This window comes from Taudactylus pleione, unplaced genomic scaffold (genome assembly GCF_031769625.1).
Source record: "Taudactylus pleione unplaced genomic scaffold, aTauple2 ptg000391l, whole genome shotgun sequence".
NCBI lineage: Eukaryota > Metazoa > Chordata > Amphibia > Anura > Myobatrachidae > Taudactylus > Taudactylus pleione.
This window is the reverse complement of record NW_028284792.1, coordinates 6,107,058-6,129,878: the sequence shown is the minus strand read 5'-3', so window position 1 is coordinate 6,129,878 and position 22,821 is coordinate 6,107,058. Positions and strand designations below refer to the sequence as shown.

At 39.7% G+C, this 22,821-nt stretch overlaps 1 protein-coding gene across 1 annotated transcript in view; it reads right to left on the bottom strand.

Moving 5' to 3' along the window:
• GALNT17 (polypeptide N-acetylgalactosaminyltransferase 17) overlaps nt 1-22,821 on the bottom strand; it is a 492,961-nt gene that overhangs the window by 183,588 nt on the left and 286,552 nt on the right. The window contains exon 4 of the mRNA XM_088445857.1: nt 6,022-6,196. Within this exon, the coding sequence (XP_088301983.1) occupies nt 6,022-6,196 (175 nt within the window). The remainder of the gene's footprint in view (nt 1-6,021; nt 6,197-22,821) is intronic.

Below are 22,821 nucleotides of genomic sequence, written 5' to 3'. Positions count from 1 at the left end.
GTTGACATTTTGACTGTTGACATAATGTTCATGTCAACATTCTAAATGTTCATGTCAACATTCTAAATGTCTTCACTCATGTGGACATTCTGCTGTCGATATTCTGAATGACGACAATTTGATCATCGACATTTTGACTACATACTGTACCTTGTTAAACTATAGGAAGAAGAAGGTATTATATAATAGAGTACAGACAGTGTAATGTAACAAATTAACACATGATAATAAGTATATTGAATTATGTGTTATGTGTATATTGAATTATGTGTTATGTAACACATGATAATAAGTATATTGAATTATATGTTAAATGTATGTTTTCTTGTTTCTCATAACTACTGTTTTATGTACCATTAATCTAATGGCAATTCTGCATTTATTCACTTATTTCCATGGGTACCTATACTAGGATTTTTGCCTGCCTGTTCTTAACAAGAAAATATGATCTAAAACAGCTTTTCTATATACAAATATAATATAAAAAAACTTTTCTATTATACAAATGCATTACAGGAGTTAATATATTTAAATTGAGGATGTATAATATATATATAGGCACCCTATGGCTGCCTCACCTTTTACATGCTCCTGAACATCTCCATAAAACAGCTTAAATTCTACAAAAGTGACATTAGAAGCAAAAGAAATATCCAAGGACTTACTTTAACTTGTACTGCACTGAATGGACATCTCTCCAAAATCAACAGATTGCATTCCTGCACTGAGATTCACATTGGATTCGATTGAAACCTCTGCCCTCTCCACCAGAACCCGACTGGCATTACCTCTGCAGTGGACACCCCAGAGCAAGGTACTGTGCAATACAAATTATCTTTGGCTCCAGCTCCCCCCTAAGACATCATTCACCTCTGTTCTCTGCTCAGCAAATAACTCAGATTTCTTGCATTAATAATCTAAAATACAGTATCACCAGTCTCTGAAATCTGGAAGTCTGGTAATTTTAAAACACAGGATCCCATTTTTTTCCCCCCTGGAGACATGTTATCTTTACCCTTGCACAGAATATCTACTTCAAAAGGAGTCTCACACTGGGATTTTCACACCTATACAATAGGAATGGCTTCTAACACCTTTCCACAAGCCTGCTTTGCTCTGGAATACTTTGTGTAACTAAATCATCAACTGAAAAGACAAGTTAGATTATTTAGATACTCCTTATTCAAAATATACCTTTTGTACAAGAGAGAAGCAACTGGACATAGCAATGGCCAAATTAAATTACACTGCTCATGAATCCCATTATAACTTCTGGATCATACACAGAGTTGAGAAAACAGAAAAATAAAAACTACTTGATCTCTCATCATCAAATGCAATTCATGCTCTCTCCGTGATGAGCAAATGTATTTTTACACTTCCAGCTTTATGCTTTCACTCCGCCCACCACGAGCAGCAGTTCCTATTGATCCAGCACAGGCTTCCATTCTTAAATCCCTTGGCATTTAAAAAAAAAATTCAACGGGGCAGTCATGGGAAGCGAGGACGAAAATCTCTTATCCGCCGTAACCACGTAAGTTCCTTGCCTTCAGGTTCACCAGTTTCATATAGGAGACAAATAGAAGTGGTACCTATCAAGACTGCATGACCAACTATAGACCAGTATCAAACCTTCCTTTTCTAGGAAAGGTCATTGAGAAAGTGGTGGCAATGCAACTGGAAACCCACCTGTCTACCCATGATATTTATGATCCATTCCAGTCAGGATTCAGGAGAAGACATAGCACTGAAACAGCCCTGGTATGTGTGCTTAATGTTCTTCTGATGGCAAGAGACAAAGGTAATTGTTCAATCTTAATCCTTCTGGATCTCTCAGCAGCATTTGATACTGTGGACCATGGGATTCTAATTGAGTGCCTGAAAAATTTCTGTGGACTGGATGGCACATCCTTAGATGGTTCAAATCATTTCTCACTGGCAGGTCACAGAGAGTTTCTTCTGGAGTAAACTCTTCATCACCAGTGTCACTTCCATGCGGTGTCCCACAGGGTTCTATACTATCTCCCATGCTTTTTGCAGTATACATGCTACCATTGGGTGAAATAATCAGATGTCATGGCCTGGTCTACCTGCTCCAGGTACAAAGGTCCCAATAACAACCCTAGATGGCTGCCTCAGGAGTGGATGAGTGCCAGTTGGCTGCGACTGAACCCTGATAAAACAGAGGTTCTTATGATAGGTCACAGGACAGGGCTACAGCATAGCCAACCAACAGGAATTACACTTGGGAGTTCAGAATTACAAAACACTAACCATGTGCGGAATCTTGGTGTTGTCCTGGATAGTGGCTTGACACTTAAACATCAGGTATCAGCCACAATCAAATCCTCATTCTTTCATCTGAGGAACATAGCCAGAATCAAGCACTTAATGCCCTCAGAAGATCTGCCTAAAGTCATACATGCATTTATATCATCACGCCTAGACTACTGCAATGCCCTCTACCTCGGATCTCCCAGCAAAAGAATTACACCGCTTGTAGATGGTACAAAATGCAGTTGCCAGGCTATTAACCAACCAGCCCCGTTCCAGCCACATAACACCCATTCTCTACTCCCTTCACTGGCTGCCTGTCAGATGGCGAATTGCTTTCAAGATGGGATTAACAACTTACAAAGCCCTTCATGGCCATGGCCCAGGGTACCTGAAGCAGCTTCTGATTCCTTACTGTCCCACTCGATTACTGCGATCCATTGACGAAGGACTATTAACAGTACCTAGAATCTCACGAATTCATCTGGGGGTCGAGCTTTCAGTTTTGTGGCTCCAACCTTTTGGAACTCACTTCCCCGCACAGTTCGAGAGGTCTCCACTCTAGAATCCTTCAAAAATAGACTCAAGACTCACCTATTCACCCAAGCATTTCACTAATGTTCCTTGTTTAAGCTTATTTTGTATTTTGTACTGTAAATGTAAAGCACTTTGAGTCCTTTAGGAGAAAAGCACTATATAAATAAAATTATTATTATTATAATATGCAATAAAAAGCTTTAATTGTAATTTCAAATGCTAATATAATTTTGTGGGTCTGTTATAATCTGCATAGTTTAGAATGTGTGCATAATGCTGAGGCAACTGATTAGCATCATAGTAAAAAAAACTGTCCTCAAGTAGCCTAACGGTTGTGTTATACTATCTACTTACATTAAAACATTACCTGCAGCAAGGCACCTTTAAACTGCTTGCATAATGCTGATGTCTTAAGGTTCGCTTATTCCTGTAACAATACCCTTGCCTGTTTACAGCTTTACACATTAATATTCATTGCATCTACAGTAAATGATTTGATGGAATGTTTCCAGCCTTGCACATTTACACTTGCTAAGTCGTGAACAGTAATCAAGAATCCCTAAGACATCTGCTTTAGACAAGCAGTTTAATGTTATGTGGCCAGATTTCTTAAGATGGGCACAATATATATAGTTCTGATGCAGATCAGAACGATATATTGGCCACATCGCTCAGTGTGTATGCACTATTGCATGTACGCGATGTAGTTAGTTTGCCGGTGGATGGCATGCCAGCTGTTGGAATCCCGAAGTCGGAATCCTGGCCCGGGACTAATCATAGGTGTCAAAATCCAGATGCCAGTTTAGATACCGATGCTGGAATCCCAACAGGCACCATCCCTATTGTAAGCATAGAGGGGCACCTTAGCTTTTAGCTGCCGGGGGGGATAGGTTTAGGCACTACAAAGCGGTTAGGGTTGGGCTTTGGGGGTGAGGTTAGGGTTAGGCACCACTAGGGTGGTTAGATTTAGGCACCACTGAGGGGGAGGGTTAAGGTTAGGCACTAAGGGGGGATGGTCAGGTTTAGGCACAAAGGGAGGAGGGTTAGGTTTACGTACTAACGGGGAGGGTTAGGGTTATGATGCAGGGCGGGGATTGTTAGGGTGCAAGAAGGGAGGGTTAGAGTTAGAGGCAGAAGGGGGGAGGGTTAGGATACTTACGTACCCCCTTTTGGGATACTGAGCATCGGGATGCTGCTGTCAACATTTTTACAGCTGGCAACTCGACTGCCGGTATTTCAAGCCCAACCCTGCATGTTCACGAGCGCCTTTGGTTGCATCTTCTAATCCGGCGGGTGATGCCATACCTCTGGATGCAGCAGTCATACACCAGATCAGGCAGTGTGTACGGGTCGCCTGATATATTGTGCCTGTCACATCTGCCGTCACTGGGCAGACATATCGTCTAGTGTGGACTTAAAGTACCTTGTCACAGCATTGATCTGAAAGGTGGGAGCTAAGAGTTATACAGATATAAAAATAAAAGTGGAGGTTAAAAATTATACAATTTGTTACATCACTCATTTACACACTGTAATTCATGTCCCCAGTACATTTATTTATGAACAAATACCTGTGTTTGTCCATTTAGCATGTACAGTATATGAATGCACACACTGACTCCACATTTTGGAACTCTACACAGAGCCGTAACTAGACTATTTGGTACCCTGTGCCAGAAAGAGCATTGGCGCCCCCCTAATTTTTCAAAGGGACATAATGCACCCAAAAAAGGGTCATGGCCTCATGGGGAAGGGCCAGGGAAGAGATAGGGGAGGCCAGAAGATGCTGGAGATTAAATAAGAGGAAGCTACAAGCAAGAATGATAATAAACAGAAATTTCACAGGCCCAAACAGCGCCCCCTTGACCTGTGGTGCGCTGTGCGATGGCACCGGCCGCACTACCCTAGCTACGGCCCTGACTCTACAAATGCTAAAATATAAAATGCTAAAAATTCTGTTTGGTTTAATTTGAATTTTATGCCTTAAATAAATTATGGCAGTAAAGGAACATAGGACATACATTTATTACATGTGCCACTAATATGCAGTATAGAGTGTGTTTATTATACAGGATTGGTAGAATTGTTTTTGTAAATTTGCTTTGTGAAGGCCACATTTTTGCAGGTGTGTAAATGACAATATCTGCTTGTAAACTGTCTAAGAGTTTGAGAGTTTGCATGTACAGGTAAGAAGCATTTACATTCTGGATCTTTTTCAAATCCGTCCAGCTGAAAAAATGCAGTGGATAAAGGTGAATCAAAGGCTTCAATCTAGTTTGTCTATGGATGTACTGTAATCTGATGAAGATTAAGGACAAGACCTTGGAATTACTACACACATGATACTGCCACACACGTCGCATACAAGCAGGGAAGGTCTGTAGGCACCTCACTTTCAGAACTTCCATAGGAATTAATGAAACTCAACTCCTAAATTATATATGTTCTAAAATTCAGATCATTGTGATTTTTGCTTGAAAGTTAGCAAATAATTATAGATGGTGATGCAACCTCTATTTAAACATCAAAAAGCAAACACTAGAACAGGTAGATGTCAATAATGTTAAATATATACTCTTATAAATGTTGCATGACAATAGACAACGCAATTACAATGCTTTAATTTAAATTGAAACAGATCAGCAATTTGAACCAACTGTTACAATGCAGATTGACCCCTCTGTAGTTTAAATTGTCCTTTTAAGAATATCTGAGAAATTTGTACAGTACTGTATAACTGTATCCACCATTCCAAGTGTACAAGGGTTTTAAATATAATTAATGTGGTTCAGTCATTAGTAGTTTAACAAGTGAAAATAGCAGTGATGAAGACGTGGTATAGAAATATTTTAATGTGTACTGTGCAAATTTAAATAAATCAATTCCATTTGTTCAAATATGTCAATTTTCAAAGTTAAATATGTTACATTATAGATGCACAGTAAATAAAATGAATACTCATTAATGTACAAAAATCATAACTAAAGAAGATGCAAAAGATTGTCTGTTGACTTTGCAACAAATTAAGTACTTATGAAAAAAATTGCAGCCAAATCATTTCTTGCAGTGATACATTTAGAAATTGCTTGCAATTGAATTTATTTTGGCAGAGTAATTACATTTATATGTTTGTGTTTATTGTTTATACTGTAGCTATTGCAGTTTCGATACATGAATATGATTAACAAAATGTTTATTCTGTTTACTCACCAGCCAGCAGTAAATTCAACGTGTGCATCAAAAAATCCAGTGATTTGTCCAGTTGCCACTTTCCAGCCTTCTATCCGAGCTCGAATCAATCCCTCTCTTTTATGATTCCGGACTACTTTCACCAACCCAGGATACCTCTTGTGAACATATTCTTCTAACGGTCCTTTTAGCTCCTCTGGGGAAAAATACAAACAGTTATATAAGCAATGAACAAAGTAACATATGCACATGTGTATTATGATGTAAGTTCAGTATATAATTACATTTCATAAATTAAGTTTCAATATTTTTTTATATTAAATATGTACATTCCTAATGAACATTAACACCCTGAGAGAAATATTGGATTGTGAATATTGTATTCAGAACTGACCATTTTTTGTCAATATCACACAAGGAATGGGTGAGGGATAAGGTGTCTGATTCTGGTCCTCTGTATCACTGTCAGATAAGTACTATGAACCGTAGCTATAAAATAGTTCCTATGTAGAAATGTAACTCCTGGTGACAAAACGCTCTATCAGCAGAATTATGTATCGGATACTTTAGACCATATAATGTACAAACTAATTGTAAACTTTCCTTTTTGGAACATAATAAGTGGGATGTATCAATCTTTGTTTTCCGTGATAAAGGGTACTTACCGGCTTGTTTTCCCAGTAATAAGTTATTCTGCATATGCAGCATTAATTCTTTTTGTGTTGTCCCTGGCTTCCACAGACTGTATTTATCATGTTTTTTCTCACCGCTGTCCCCTATTGAAAGCAATAGTGTATCCCATTTTTCCAGGTATGCATCATTGCTTTTGACGTTAATCTCTCAGCAGTTTTAGTTTGTGTTTCAACACTATCTTATGTTGGCAGAATGTACAGTAGTTCTGTGTGTGTTTTTATTGGCATTTGTGAGGTGTTTGAAGAGATTTATACATTGTATTAAAGGTATATGTTGTTTTTGAATGTACTTGAATTATTAATTTAGTTTTCATTCACTAGTAATGTTTCTTTATTCTGGTTGTTCGTGTGAGGGTTTAAATGGTACCTTTACATGCTCATTTGTAATCTTGAATTTAATAATGTTTTTATATAATATATATATATATATATATAAACCTTCACATCACCCTCACATCACCCTTTGTTACCCCGACACACTCACAGCAGCCACCTGTGCCTGACACCCTCACATCACCCCCTGTGACTCTGACACCCTCATATCACCCCCCTGTACCCCTGACATCCTCACATCACCCTCTGTGCCTCGACACCCTCACAACACTCCCCCTTCTCCTGACACCCTCACATCACCCTCGTGACCATGCCACCCTCATATAACACCCCTGTACTCCTGACATCCTCACATCACTCCCTGTGCCTCAACACCCTCACATCACCCCCTCTTACCCTGACATCCTCACATCATCCCGTGTCCAGACACACTCACATTACCCTATGTCCTGACACCCTCACATCACCCCCTGTGCCCCGACATTACCACATGACCCTGACATCACCCCCCTGTACCCCTGACATCCTCACATCACCCTCTGTGCCTCGACACCCTCACAACACTCCCCCTTCCCGAAACCCTCACATCACCCCCGTGACCCTGCCACCCTCATATCACACCCCTGTACCCCTGACATCCTCACATCATCCCGTGTCCAGACACACTCACATCACCCCATGTCCTGACACCCTCACATCACCACCTGTGCCCTGACACCCTCACATCACCCCATGTCCTGACACCCTCACATCACCCCCTGTGCCCCGACACCCTCACATCACCCTATGTACCCCTGACACCCTAAACTCACCTCCCTGTGCCCATGAGAAGCTGAGACCCTTACATTACCACATGACCCTGACATCACCCCCCTGTGCCCCTTGACACCCACACATCACATGCTGGTGCATGCGCAGTCAACACAGACAAGAGACAGAGCCAAATCCAACACACAGCCTGTTACCACAAGACAAAGCTGGTATGTAAAAAACGCCAATATTGATATAAAAAATCTCAACCAATATGTGATGATTACTGCATCCCACCTTGTGTCTGAAATTCTACTAATAGAATAGTTATAGGAAAAGTTACTGTAATTTGGCCTTTTCAGGACATAATCAGTCAAGAGAGCCAACAGGAAGCGAGATAGAAAACATGGCTACAGTATACCAGGGCCGCAACTAGTGGGGGGCTAGAGGTGCACGTGCACCGGGTGCCGGAATGCAGGGGGTGAAAAAGGGATGACTCACGGTGGCTTGGGGGCTGCAGAGTCAGAAAACAGCCATCCAAAAATGGCCGCCGCCAAGGAGGAGACAGATGCTAGAGGTCCTTACTGGACATCTAGTGTCTGTCTCCTCCTTGGCGGTGGCCATTTTTGGATGGTCATTTTCAGCAGATTCCATGCGGACTAGCCATTAGCATAGACTATGCGGAAAACGGCCATCCAAAAATGGCCGCCGCCATGGAGGAGACAGACACTAGAGGTCCTACTGGACCTCTACTGTCTGTTAGGCCAGCGCAAGTGCCGGGAGAAGATGCTGAAAGCTGCATCTTCTCCCGTGAAACCCCCTGGCAACGAGCATAAACCCCATGGCAGCGAGCATAAACCCCATGGCAACGAGCATGTAACCCCTGGCAGAGAGCATAAACCCCATGGCAACGAGCATAAACCCCATGGCAACAAGTATGTAACCCCTGGCAACGAGCATGAATCCCCCTGGCAATGAGCATGAAACCCCCTGGCAATGAGCATGAAACCCCCTGGCAATGAGCATGAAACCCCCTGGCAACGAGCATGGAACCCTATGGCAATGAGCATAAGACCCCTGACAACGAGCAGGTGATTTTAAAGTAAATTAGAAGCCCTACTGTGGGGCATAAAATGGTGTCGGGCAAATATGTAAGTGGCACTTTTGTAATAGGCATTACAGTGTGTGGCATAATGTGTAATGGCCATTATTGTGTGTGGAATAATGTAAGTCACTATACCAGGAATGCTTGACTAGTGCACTGCCTTATGGAGGAGCAAGGACAAAATCCAGGTACAGGAAGGGAGGAGGCGCAAAATTGCTACCTTGCACTGGGTGACAAATATCCTAGTTTCGGCCCTGAGTATACTGTATGTATCTTTTTTTTTATAAGAATTGTAATTGATACTCCATTGCACTAACAGCAAAATCTATACATTATTACTGTGCTTTATACTTATTACTGTGCTTTATACTTGCCTACCTTCTTACACGTGATTAAATTAAGACAATTTTTTATTTAAAATAATTTGTAACAAAATAATTTGTTGGCTACAGCTACATTCTAAATAAAATAGTGCAGTTAATAAGTTAAGCAACTTGGTTGTTGCTGAACTGTCTAGCACGACACAACAGGGCTTGTACCAGAGTACATGGGTGTATAAAAACACAGGTGAAAAGCAGACAAAACTTTGTACTTTGTCCTTGCTTTTAACAGAGCATAAGAAAAGTGTTCTCATATCCTCAATGGAGCAAAGTGCTGTATACAGCTAATGAGGGTTCTCACACAACTCTTAAAGAACATAAATGCTTCTGAATGCTTAATGACATTGTTTAATGTGTCGCACAATGAATAATATTTAGCAATAATCTTCCCAAGTTGTATCATTAGATATTTAATATAGCAGTACTCATATACTGATAAATCACAATACATAAAAATGTATTGTATTACACAGAACTAATAGAGAAATGAAAAAGATGGTGGATAATATAAAGAGATGACCTATAAACTCTATGTGATAAGCTCTATTATTATCTTTTATTTATATGGCACCACAAGGGGTCCACAGCGCCTTACTACGTACAAAAACAGTATGAATAAAAAAAACAAGAACAAAAGTGACATACCATACAGAACACTGCAAAACATGGACATTGTTTATAAACATTGCTGCATCAGTAGTCATAAAACTGAAATAGGCAGCAGGATGGCAGAGCCCAAAGGTTCGGTTCCGTTGTAGGCAGTTGGGATGATATGGTGGTAAAAGCAAGGGAATAAGCAAGGGAAGCTCTATATCAGTTGCACTTATGGACATACACTACATAATCAACAGTATGCGAATAACAGAACATCACACCAATATCTGCTTGTTGAACATCTAATTTCAAAACCATGTATATTAATATGCAGTTGTCCCCTATCACCAGCCCCACCTTTTCCTTCTATAACAACCCTCATTCTTCTGAGAAGACATTTCACTAGATTTTGGAACATGGCTCTAGGGATTCACATTCATTCAGCCTCAAGAGCATTAGCAAGGGCACTACGGTTGGCCCAGTTGGCTTTCCACTTCTTCACAATAGGTGCCCTGTGTTGCAATCAATAATAAAATATTTTTATGTAAGACAACACTTAGAATTCCAAATTCTGTGAGCTTATCAGGCCTACTGTGTTATGGCGGAGCTGTTGTTGCTCCAAGACATTTCCACTTCTCAATTACAGCCTTTACAGTTCACCGGGGCAGCTTTAATAGGATTTTCACAAATTGACTTGTTCTAAAGTTGGCAGCTTTTAAAAATATCACATTTAAAGTACAACTCATTCTGCTACTAATGTTTGACTGTGGGGATTGCATGACTGTAAGCTTTATTGTATGCATTTGTTAGAAATGAGTGTGGCTGAACACTGTACAGTATAAAATCACTTTAATTCACGACACTGCTAATTTATTGTGTCATCTGTAATTCAGTTACTGTATACATTCCAGAATAAAACCCAATGTGAATCATGTAACCTGTGAAATGGAGAGTAAGTACATAAAGAGAAAAACTGTTAGGCGTTACATGTCTTATTCAAATACTTTTAAAAATGTCTTACACATATTCTGCAATCTTTTTAATTTATCAGTTTCTTAATCTCTAAGATTATGGGTTGTAAAACCATGAAAAACCATTGCTGTTCACAATAACAGGCAATAACAAAATTAATAGTATAACATGCAGCATGTGTAATATTTGTACTCACATTATACTGAAAATATATATATTCAGTCACATTTGTGAGACTTAGATTAGGAACATACATTACATGTGATAAATATGACATACAGTTTATAATTAGATGGCTGATTTGCTTTACTCTTCTTGCTTTTAGATATTTTATTTTATTTCAGCTTCCGCAAATCAGATACATTGGATAATTTGCTGTTTGCATAGATCTGGCAATTCATTTGGGGCCATTGAGAGATGAGACCAAATCTGGGAGGCGTGACCCAAAAAAAATTAAAATAGAAAAACTACTGTGTTTGCCACATGCTGCAAAGTCCTCCATAGGAGCTGGCTCGGAGCTCCCGCTGGGCACCTCCAACAGGCCCGAGTAATCAGTTCATGCTCTCCACAACTCTAAGCTCCCCTGTTTATTTAAATACATGAGTGCCCTTATGACTCCAATAAAAGGGTATCTTTATACAGTCCTGTCCTCTGCTAGCCATGTGGTAAGTATTATATGTATTGTCAAACTACCAGCCAGATAATACATTGCTTTAATTTTATGAAGCGGAATACAGGGTTTTTTTTTTTTTTATACTTTTAAACGTTAATATCTTGGATCATACAAACTAGCAATTAAATAAAGTAACCTTTGCTAAATGATAGAAGTTGTCTAAACTATTCTTTCAAGAATAATGCACCATCATTACAGCATTTTGCAGTCTGAAAGCTCCAGTTTATGTTTACAACTTGCTTTTTCAGCCTCTTATTTAAATCTGTGACCCATAAAGATGACAAATAAGGTAGAAGAAAAGATTTCATAGCCTGCAACACCGACTGAAATGCAGTCATTTTCCTAACTCAAGTGGCAAATACACTAAACTAAATCTTTCAATTACAGTCAGATTGTGAAAACAGAACACAAAACTGTCTCTCTGAGCATCCTTTTGGTTTAGCTAATGACAGTTAGAAAGCTTTCTGCACTATACACATGCTCAATATCTCTATCCCTCAGGTATCATATCCATCTAGTTAGAAGTGAGTGGGGAAAATCCAATTTGCAGGCAGCAGTTTCACATGTAGGATGGATATTATTATTGTTATAATGGCAATTTTCCATGTGTATGTGTTCTGCAAGAGTCACTGGTTCGCTAAGGATACTATTGCCCTCGAGGTTCTTTTTCTTATCTAATTGAAGGCTTTTTTTGTAGCATTTGCTGCATTTTACAGTACCTTTAGACAACTCTAAATGGACTGAGAGTGAACCCTACAGACAGAGAAAAGCCATAAAGAAGAAATCACAATCAGATCATTTTCCGGCTAAGTGATAAATCACTGCCTGCAAAATCATTTCCACTTTGTGGGCAGCGTTTCAGATAACCTGCTACGTACACTGGTTATATCGAGATTGACTTGGAAAATCTTCCTAATATGTGAATGTGTGTGGTTTTGTGTTCACATATGCAATATTCAGAAAGTTCTAATGAGGGGTTCTAGCAAACATACTATAGAGTCATTAAAGAGTAGTAAATATTTATTTCCACATTATAAGCCTCGGGATTTGGTAGAGAAGTTACATTTGGCACAATAACACCAAACTACATATTGTTTCCCAATAACTGAAAGAAGGCTACAAGTCAATTATAGCAAAAGGGTCCCCTAGCTATTGTATGTGCACCAAAAACAGCATCTGAGAACTGTAACTACTTAAACCATTGGATAAGATACTATAGATACCGGTATCTACTTTTTTAGTGTTTTATGATGGGTACACACCTAGCAGATATATCTGCAGATCGAGTGATCTGCAGGTATATCTGTAGATGATGGTCGTTCGTATACACTGAACGACCATCATCTTCCAGGCAGCCGTGGGTCCCGCTGGCCGAGGGATGGGTCGGGGGCGGTTCCGCCCCCTCCCAGCGGCTGATCGCCTGTACACACTGGCCAATGGACAGATATGTCTGCAGATATATCTGTCCATCAGCTGTGCACGATGGCGTTCACAGACATATTGCTGGTACACACTGGCTGACTGGCATCAGATATATTGACCGATCAGTTGATTGGCCAATATATCTGTCAGTGTGTACCCAGCTTAAGGGATGGAAGTGTGTGTATGTCTGTTTGGGGGGGGATTAGGATTTATATGAACTTTTATTTATCAGTATGTAGAGCCTATAAGAGATCTATAGTTTGTGGTAGAAGTCACTATTATACAGTGGTAAGCAAAATTAGACTAACAGACTGGGAATTGACATTATAAATTAAAATTTTATAAATATATCCCTATATATTCTTTTTGTTCCTGCTGGAGATTGAAAAGTTTCCTGAATAATGAAGCTTATAAAGTCTTCAAAAGTCATCCACATTATACAGTATGATTCATTTTTCAATTGTCTATTACGTAAAAGGTTAAAGGGTTTCCCAAGTTACCCCACTTTATTCTGGATTAAGTAAAAATTTGGATGGATGCACCATTTGGCTGGAAGCAAATATACATTAGTCTGACCAGCTCCTAATATCAACATCAGGTGAGCAACTGCTACTGAACATTAACATTTATATAGCACCAGCAGATTTTGTTGCACTTCACATTTGTCATTGACAATTTTTATCCAACTGAAACTCCTTCTACTTCAGGTTCCGGAAAAGGGATTTAGCTTTTGTGCTACATGGACACTTCTTAGGCCATCTGTCAGCTCAGAATGCTGTGTGGCTTTTATTTTTTGGCATCAAGCTTTCTGCTGGATACAGAACCTGAGCACTGGTGCCCCAATGTGGAAGATGTGTTGGTGGCTGCTGTCACCAAGTTGGCAGCAAATAAGGCACAGAGATGGCAGCAAAAGTGATGATGATGTCCAGCAGATGAACTAAGATGGTATACCAGTAGGTCTTCAAAACAACTGTGTCCTTGGTGTGAGGATGATCCTTGATACCACATGTAATTTTCCACCACTGTAACCATTTTTTAACAATTTTATTTTAATGAGAAGAAAATTATGTGGCACATAGGTCACAGAGATTCTTATACCGAAGTCATTTCTAACGAGATTTGACAAAGTTTTGTGAATCTTCTGTATTTATTTGAACTAAATTTGTCAATAGTAACCTCTGGCTAGCTGAAATAGTGTACTAGATAAACTCTATATTAGGGGTATTCAACATACAGCCCTCCAGCTGCTGTGGAACTGCACTACCCAGCCTGTCCTGTTACAGTCTTGCTATTAAGCATGCTAAAACTGTGGCAGGACATGCTGGGATGTGTAGTTCCATAGCAGCTGGAGGGGCAAATGCTGAGTAACCCTGGTCTATGTCAGCAGCTTACAAATGCACATCAAGAATAAAAATTAAATAGCTAAAACATCTTTCTTGTATGATGTAATTGCCTACTGTATCTTTCTATATAAAGTTTTGATACATCAGGTTCTTTCTAGATTAAGCAGCTGCTTTCTACCTAGTTTCCACAGCTGAACTGGACAAAGTGATCTTCCTGATCCAACATCTTTGCTTAGTATCTCAATCTCCTCAATATACTCAAAACAGTGTGTTTGCTATAATATATTGCAGCAACAAGGTACAAATCAATGTAGTAACAGCTAATGCAAAGATTTTTCATAGATGTGATTTAGGTCCTGTTTGCAAAAATTTAGAACCACCACACATGGCATTAAGCTGCTCACAACTTGCACAATATAAATCAAACTATAATGTTCATTTGTGTTAAGGTTGATATTGTACAATCCTTATACATTTAAGGCACTTATGGTTCACTTAATATTTTTACAGAAATGAAGTAAAGCAAACATAAATCCTGTTTGTAAATATATCATTCCTTTTTACATATTATACCTCTTTTCCACCAAAAACCTGGGTCCGACCTGGGTTTTCAGACATGGTTCCAACCCATTTCAGACCCAGGTCAGACACCATTTACACAGCACCATCGATCTGGGTTATTCTCAAGTCAGCCCTGTTCACTCTGAACCTGGGTCTGCCCTGCTAAACTTGTGAGGTCATAAAAAGTGGGAGGTGACTGCTCCACAGCCACCAATCAGCTAATTTTACGCATGACCCAGGTCGGATAACCTGGGTTGCGCCGTTTACACTGCACCATTAGCCAGGTCCATCCTGGGTCAGACCATGATAGCTACCTGGGTTGGATTGCCGGGTCACTTGACCCAGGTTATTTTTCAGGGACCCTTTTACACTGAGCTGCGACCCAGGTAGACCCAGCAATAACCCAGGTTTTTGCCCTGGTGTAAAAGGGGTATAACATGGATACCGTTATTTGCAACCAGATTTGTTTACTGTAAGAAATGATAGAAGTCCAGCAGTACGAAGAGTTGTGATGGATAGTGTTAAATTCAGGTTTTCACCTTCAACAAATACACACATTTTTATTATTAAGTCTCAGAAGGAATGCCCTACTTTATACAGGAAGAATGATTTAACCTTGTACCTTTCTGAATATTGGAACTGTGACAGCAGAGCTGGAATCTTTGTTGTTCATCTTGTTATCCAGATAATTAGTTACATTTTTCATGCTTCTTTCTAAACAATTGGCTATTCCGGTGTTTTACAACTCTGCTAAAGTAGAGAAACAGGAGAGAGCGAAATTGTATACTGTATGTCCCTAACTGTCAATTAGTTAGCAATAAACCATGACAGGACATACATTAACTAAATAAAGATAAACAACAAAGTGTGAATCAAACAATTTTATTGCAGGTGTCCTTTGAGACAAATTGTGAATTAATGCACAAAGAATGACGGCAGCTGTAGCAAGTCAACATAGCAATTAAATGTTGGGGACAGTTAAGTATCAAAATTAATTGTTGTTTTGAGTGAATCATAGTTAGATTCCATTCAACTCGGAATCAGTATGCAGGCCATTTACATTTATTGGTATATTTATTGAAATAATGCTACTTGAAATACTAAAACTCCTGTAAAAAGAGACAGTAATTGTGGAGCATTTTGCATGCAATTAATACAGTATTTTGACTGCACCTTGTTCCATGCTAGCCCTATTTCCCAGATTTTGAGCACTTGCTTGTCTTCCAAACATCATGAGGCCATGTCCCATCCTGTTCAATGCCCATTTGTTAGTAAAATAGGAGATCTGTGGTAGGAAATTGGTTAAACATTGGTATAGTGCAGTGTGGATAGTGTGCAATTGATGTTTTTGATTACATTTAAAAGAAAAAAAATCTGATTTGCTGCAGCAGTGGACTAAGCCCAGCACTTGCAGCTCTAGGTCTGGCACAAAAAGGGTGAGATGTTAAACAAAGTGTGTAAATATTGCATTTACAGTTTTCCCTGCAGCCCCAGGAAAGAAACCTGGGCTGCAGGGATAAAGTAGGGCTACTGTGTGTTGAAGATCATTGGAGGAATGGGAGAGCTTGCTCCCAGTACTTCTCAGCACTCAAGGGGTTATATCCCAGTGCTAGGCCTCAGTACTGGTGTATACAAAATGCACAGTATAATAAAATATTATATATATTTAAAAGTGTTATTCTTGGGAACTGAAGATGAGAAAACTAGAACCCTGGCAGTAGTGCATGTGTAAATGAAGCCCGGTTGGGGTGCACCTGCTGCACACTGTATAAAATGTCTTAACCTATATTAATGTATGTATACTGAACATACATTTAAAATGTATCTAATATATTTAAATGAATACAATGCACTGTACCTTTTTCTTAGTGATCTAGGGGGATCTGTAGCCCCTCCTAGGATTGTTTGTGCTCTGGTCCCCATCCTGGGGAATTGAAGCACTGATAAATCCAGCATGGTGGCCCCACATCTCTGGTAGTCCAGTAGTGGGCTACTCTAGCAGCATCTGGATAATGAATTGGCTGTAGCCACCCCAAATTTATCCAGCTGGCTGCTGCAATAAGTGAACTGCTGGAAGTCTTCCCCTGCAGGTTTATGAGTCTGGCTGATCTCCGAAGGTGCAGGAACTACTGCATTGGAGCCTTAAGGGATCCATCAGTGGTATCAAGGAGACTATTGCACAGGGTCGGGCTGCCTACCTCTGTAACCCTTTTTTAACCAAGGGGAGAATCCTCTGAGACTTTCGGTACCTGGGAGTGGCCATGGTCTCAGCTTTTTACTACTGCTGTCTTATGTACAAAAGTAGTGACACTCACCATTGTCCAATAGAAATAATGTTAAACTTCTCCAGCGTGCACCTGAACAGCGTCTGTACACATTTGGATTGTTAAAAGGAGAGGGGCTGGATCACCTCCTTCCCTGCTGTATTCTGTGCTAGAACTAAATACAAGACAGGCTCTGTGAGCCCAGAAATGTGTATCTTATAAACATCTAGAGGAACGTTTATCATCTGTAAGTTGAAGAACATCTTATATACTGTGATATTCCTAGCACCTCAGCAAAATAAATTATTATTTTTTTTTTTTAAATACATTTTATTGGAACTAATGAACATAATTTAGCTTAAAGACACTTGAATCTGCCTGTATGCTATGACAACTAGTTACACATAACTGTTCTCCAGCTGTATAGCGGTTGATCTCTGTGTCTCCAAGCTCAAGTGCAACACTGCTTCAAAGTAATGGGCAGTGGGGATTTATCCAACACCAACCAGGAGGTTTAGAAGTGTGACCAATTATACTGGTAAGAAGTAAGCAGTTCTATGTGCCGGTATAGGAGTCTGTTGGACAAGCTGTTTCAGGTGCTCTATGATCAGATAAGAGGGAATCCCAATAACCTTAATAATGTCCACCGTCTAGCTGACTAGTGACAATTCACTGTTAATGCCTAACAGCACATAGTGTCATACCCCCATCACAGCACAAACAGTAAATAAGATCTCTACCAGTGGGAGTATAAACACTGGGGGAATGTTTATATTGGTAATTATATAATGTCATTATAAAGGTTTGTACCATAATTAAAATGTATTATATGTGTATAATATACCCAGTAAGTACTGTATGCAGCACTACTAGTGGATACTTAGGGTTACCTAAAGCTTCTCAGGTCAGGACTCTTTATTATAGCAATACCACAGGCTGCATTCTTATTAGTGTAGTGACTCCTGTCCCTAGCGATCAATAAACTGTGGGCTTCTATATTGGGGCCGATCTAGATTTGGTTAGGGGGCAGTCCATAAATCATCTTTAAACTTTTTAATAAACTTTTTATTTCCTACTGTGTCTATCAGTTTTTTTCTCAATCTCTGTTTCTCCCTCTGTTATTTCTCTGACTCACTGTATCCAGGTTATTTAGCATTTATTTTTATCTGGCTGCTGATCAGGTGCAGCTGTACAATGCATGAGAGGGTCAGTGTTTTGCAAAGCTTCAGGGATTCCTATAGACATGTTAATGCAATTTCAGATTACATACAAAAATATACAAGGGTGGTTCAATAAAAAAAGTAACAAGACCTCTGCGTAAATGTATTCTACTCGTACATATATGTATAATCAATTGTATGGCCTTCATACAGATTATTATTCCACATAGTCCCCTTACTTATCTAAGCATTTGATCCAAAGATATACCAAGGCATCTATCCCGACATAGAAGAAATCAGTGTCAAGTACCTGAAGTCAGGACATGATGGCTTGCTGAACTTCACCATCGTTTGCAAATCGCATTCCACCCAGGTGCTACTTCAATGGTCCAAAGAGATGGAAATAACTCTTTGCCAGGGTCAGGGCTGTAGGGAGGATGGTCCTGTACCTCCTAATGGTAGCGTCTTAACAACTTACGTGGGCGGTTGGCTGTGTGTGGCCTGTCATTATCATGCAGCAATATGATGTCTGTTTGCAGGAACCCAGGTCGTTTTTGACAAATTGCCCTCCACAACTGGCTCAATGTATCACAACAATGGATAGCATTCACAGAATATCACTAGGTGAGGAAATCCACAAGAAGCACACCCTGGTGGTCCCAAAACATTGTCGCAATGACCTTCTTTTGCTGATGGAGTTGTGTTGAATTAATTTGGAGATGATGAATGTTTCCATGTTATGGATGCTTGCTTCATCTCCGGTGTCACATGATGCACCCACGTTTCATCGCCTGTAAGAATACGCTGCAGGAACTGCACTTCCTCCTCATGGTACCACATCAAGTGAACGAGAGACAATCCATTCCTGTTGGCTTTGTGAACTTCTGTGATTTGCTTTGGTACCCAACATGAACACTTTTTCCTGTACCCCAGGTGCTCATGAATGATGTTGTGCACAGTACCCACTGAGATGTTCAATTCATCAGCAATATCACTTACTTAAATGTGTCTCTCTTCCTGAATTGGGCCTTCAATGCGGGATGAATTGTCATCTGTGGTGGACGTGCTTGGCTTGCTCATCTTGAACGCCTGTCCTGCTGTTATCAAAGGCAGTGAACCAAACCCAAACCTGTTTTTTTGACATGACATTATCACTATACACCTCAACAAGTTGATGATGAATTTCATCTACTGATGTGCTCTTTAGATGCAGAAATCTGATCACACTAGGCACCTCAATGTTTGACCATGTTTCTGCCATCCTCACCATATTACAACTGATGTTGGGACAGAATGACTGATATCAGGTGCAGTCTAATGGCTGTGATGGGCAGCAGTAGTCTACCTGCTCTGGCCTGGTAGGAAATTAGAATGAAATAGAGAACATTACACATGTGAGAGGTCTTGTTACCTTATTTATCGATCCACCCTCGTACATTCAGAATGCTCTGCCACGGTTTTAGAATGCACTAACAGCAAAATTGTGTGGGCATGATGGGATGTGTAATTACACAGCAGATGTAGTGCCTCACATTGCCTATCCCTGGAATATGCTATGTGTATTCTCCATAACATTCACAGCACACATACTGACTCACATTGATTTGAACAATTTGCATAACAATTTAGTTTATGTCCTTTAGAAAGAATATTATATGGATTAACCACACTGCATGGAAAGAAGCCAACTTTTCCAGGGTGTAAAAAAAGGAATAAAAATAAAATTAATAATAATAATAATAATAATAATAATAATAATAATAATAATAAGTATTATGGGGATTTGAACTCAAGACCTCTTACAGAGTTTAGGTGCTTTCAAATTAGGGCAATGAGAAGCCAGTGATTTAAAACAATAAATATATAGGTGTTCATAACTTCCCAAACAAACACTGTTCCCTCTTCCAGCAGCGCAACAATTAACAAAGTTCAGCATAACATCATTATATTATGGCAAAGGAAAGTACTGCCATTTCTCCTTCTTCAACAATGCAATGGTTAATGTGGTTCAGAGAACACAAATTAGGCACTGCAGTAAGGTAAAGGAAAGAAACGCTTTCTTCTCCCATACACACAACAGATTTTCCCACAGTGGACAGCAATTTATACTAGGTTCTTGATACAACTGCAGTTTTTATGGCTTGCCAGCTGTAGTCACATATACTGGATCATTCTGCCTCATTTGTTCCTTAGCCACACAAGAGGTGTCTGGCATCTGTGCTGTGACACAGCAGCACAGCTCCCTGTACAGGCCACCAAATGTAACAGGGTCATAGTAAATAGGACACACGGTAGGCAGGTTCATAGTGAAACACTGCCTTTTAATTGTAACAGACACTGCACTTTAACATACACAGGCAGAAGCCTGGACAAACAGGCACAGTAATTAGACATGCAGGTGTACGTAAGTGACCCAGCACCAAAGTGCTAGTGTTTGCTCAGTAGAATGCAGCCACAATCTGCTATGCTTCTTAACACAGCTAGTTCAGAAAAGTCCCTGGCACTAATGAGGCTCCAGCCTATTTGGCATCAGTGCCCAGAGCACCAGGTGGATGAGAGTTTTAAACCCTTCCTGTCATCCAGTGATGATTTCCAGCTGGACCTGTGCAACCCAGAAAACCTGGAGTTCCAAACCTCCACTGATGCTGCAGATTGCACAGGATTTACTTTAGTCTCCATGGGTAATTCAGGCGAGAGGCAACCCCCTCTCACCACTAATATATATATATATATATATATATACATATATATACATATGTCAGGGTCATATCTATAATGGGTGCAGGGCGTGCGGTGCACATGGGCCCCTGGGTCCAGATGGGGCCCACACCGCACACCCTGCACCCAAAAATTATTTAAAAATTACCTCTCCGAGGTCCTGTGCCGGGTGTCATTGCTGTACCTTAAAGATGGAAAAATGGCCGCCTTGGCCATTTTACCGTCGTTTTGGGCATGCGCAGTAGACTCCGGGCACACTCTAGTGCCCAGAGTCTACTAATGCACTGGTGGCTAGCCAGCCATGTCAGTCAGTTGCCGGCCGCAGGGAAGAGAGAAGGGGGCCGTGAACTGGTAATGCACCTGGGCACCCTCCTCTCTAAAGACGCCCCTGATAGAGATATATATATATATATATATATATATATCTATCAGCAACATTCCAGTAGCATTAGAAAAGGCCAGCACACTGCATAACATATAGAAATATATAGAAAAAGGTGTTTATAAAATCTCAAACAATATCATGTAATTTTACAAATATCATCTATTCACAAAAGACGTGCAAAAAGATTGTGCAAAAGGCTCGAATAATTATCAAACGCCATTCAATTGATGTATAATGCAGCAACTAACTTGTGGGTCAGAAGTCTATATTCTACTGTTGGATTTCTTCATTAACAGCAAAAAAATGGGTGGCCAGGAACATTAAATACTTTACTTGGATGGAAGCATGGTAGCACTCTATGAGCAGATGCACATGTCACCCATCTTGTCTACATGACATAGCCTCAACATTTATGATGTTCTCTAATCAAATTTGACATTTATATATGTCAAGATGAAGTAAGAGCAAAAACTAGGCAGATAACTGATTTGTTGAAAAGAAAATCTATGTTTTAGATTTAATAGAAATAAAGACAATTCAAAGACTGCTAAAGCCTCTGTTTTGGAGGCATTTACAAGGAAACCAACTACTGTACAGTATTAAAGCCTGTAAGCTTCCATAAAACATAAGGAATAGCAATCTTAGTATTATGAAACTAAAGTAAAAACATCATCAGCAAGAGCTGATACTTTGAGTTCCCAAATTACCCACCTAAATGCCTTGCCATCCAGTGATCTGTGGGTGACTAAACCCGATGCTTGTGGCCGCAATAGCTACTAATGGGTGCCCAAATGGAGAAACAATTGAATTGCTTCGTCATGTACCTATTAATTTAGTATAGACGTCAAGCAGGGAGCATCTATAACAATTGAATACCAGCTATAAAGTCATGACATATACTGTATACCGTACAGGCTCCATTCAGCAGCAGCAGCAGCAGCAGCTCCTTGTTGTCTTGGGGGGGGGGGGTGGAGGATGTGGTAGAAGGGGGTATAACTCAAGTTACCCAATGAGTGTGATTGATAGGTAGTTGACTGTATCAGCTTCATCAGAGGCAGATTTGGTATAATTGTTTTGTGTGTTTTCTTTGCTTACGTATCATTGAACTTAGGGGTAGAATGTTATTGTTGATCCTATTTATAAAATTAATGTGTGGTTTCAGTAGTGATTTAAACAACAGTAGCTGTAGGAACAAATTTTTGGGTATCTTGTCTGTCTGAATAATGTTTGAAATAAGCAGCAGTATTCATTTCATATTTTTTTACTTTCTGGTTTCAAAACAAGACACCCTATATCTGAATTTTTAATTTTCTACAAAAATTATATTTTATTATTATTTGGTGGTTATTTTTATTGTGATTATAAAAACAGGTGTTGTTGGTTCTGTGAAGCATTCAGATTTACTAATAGTGTCATCTTGTTCATTGTTTAAAAAAGGCTTCCTTACTCATTGGGTAAAATGTAAATAA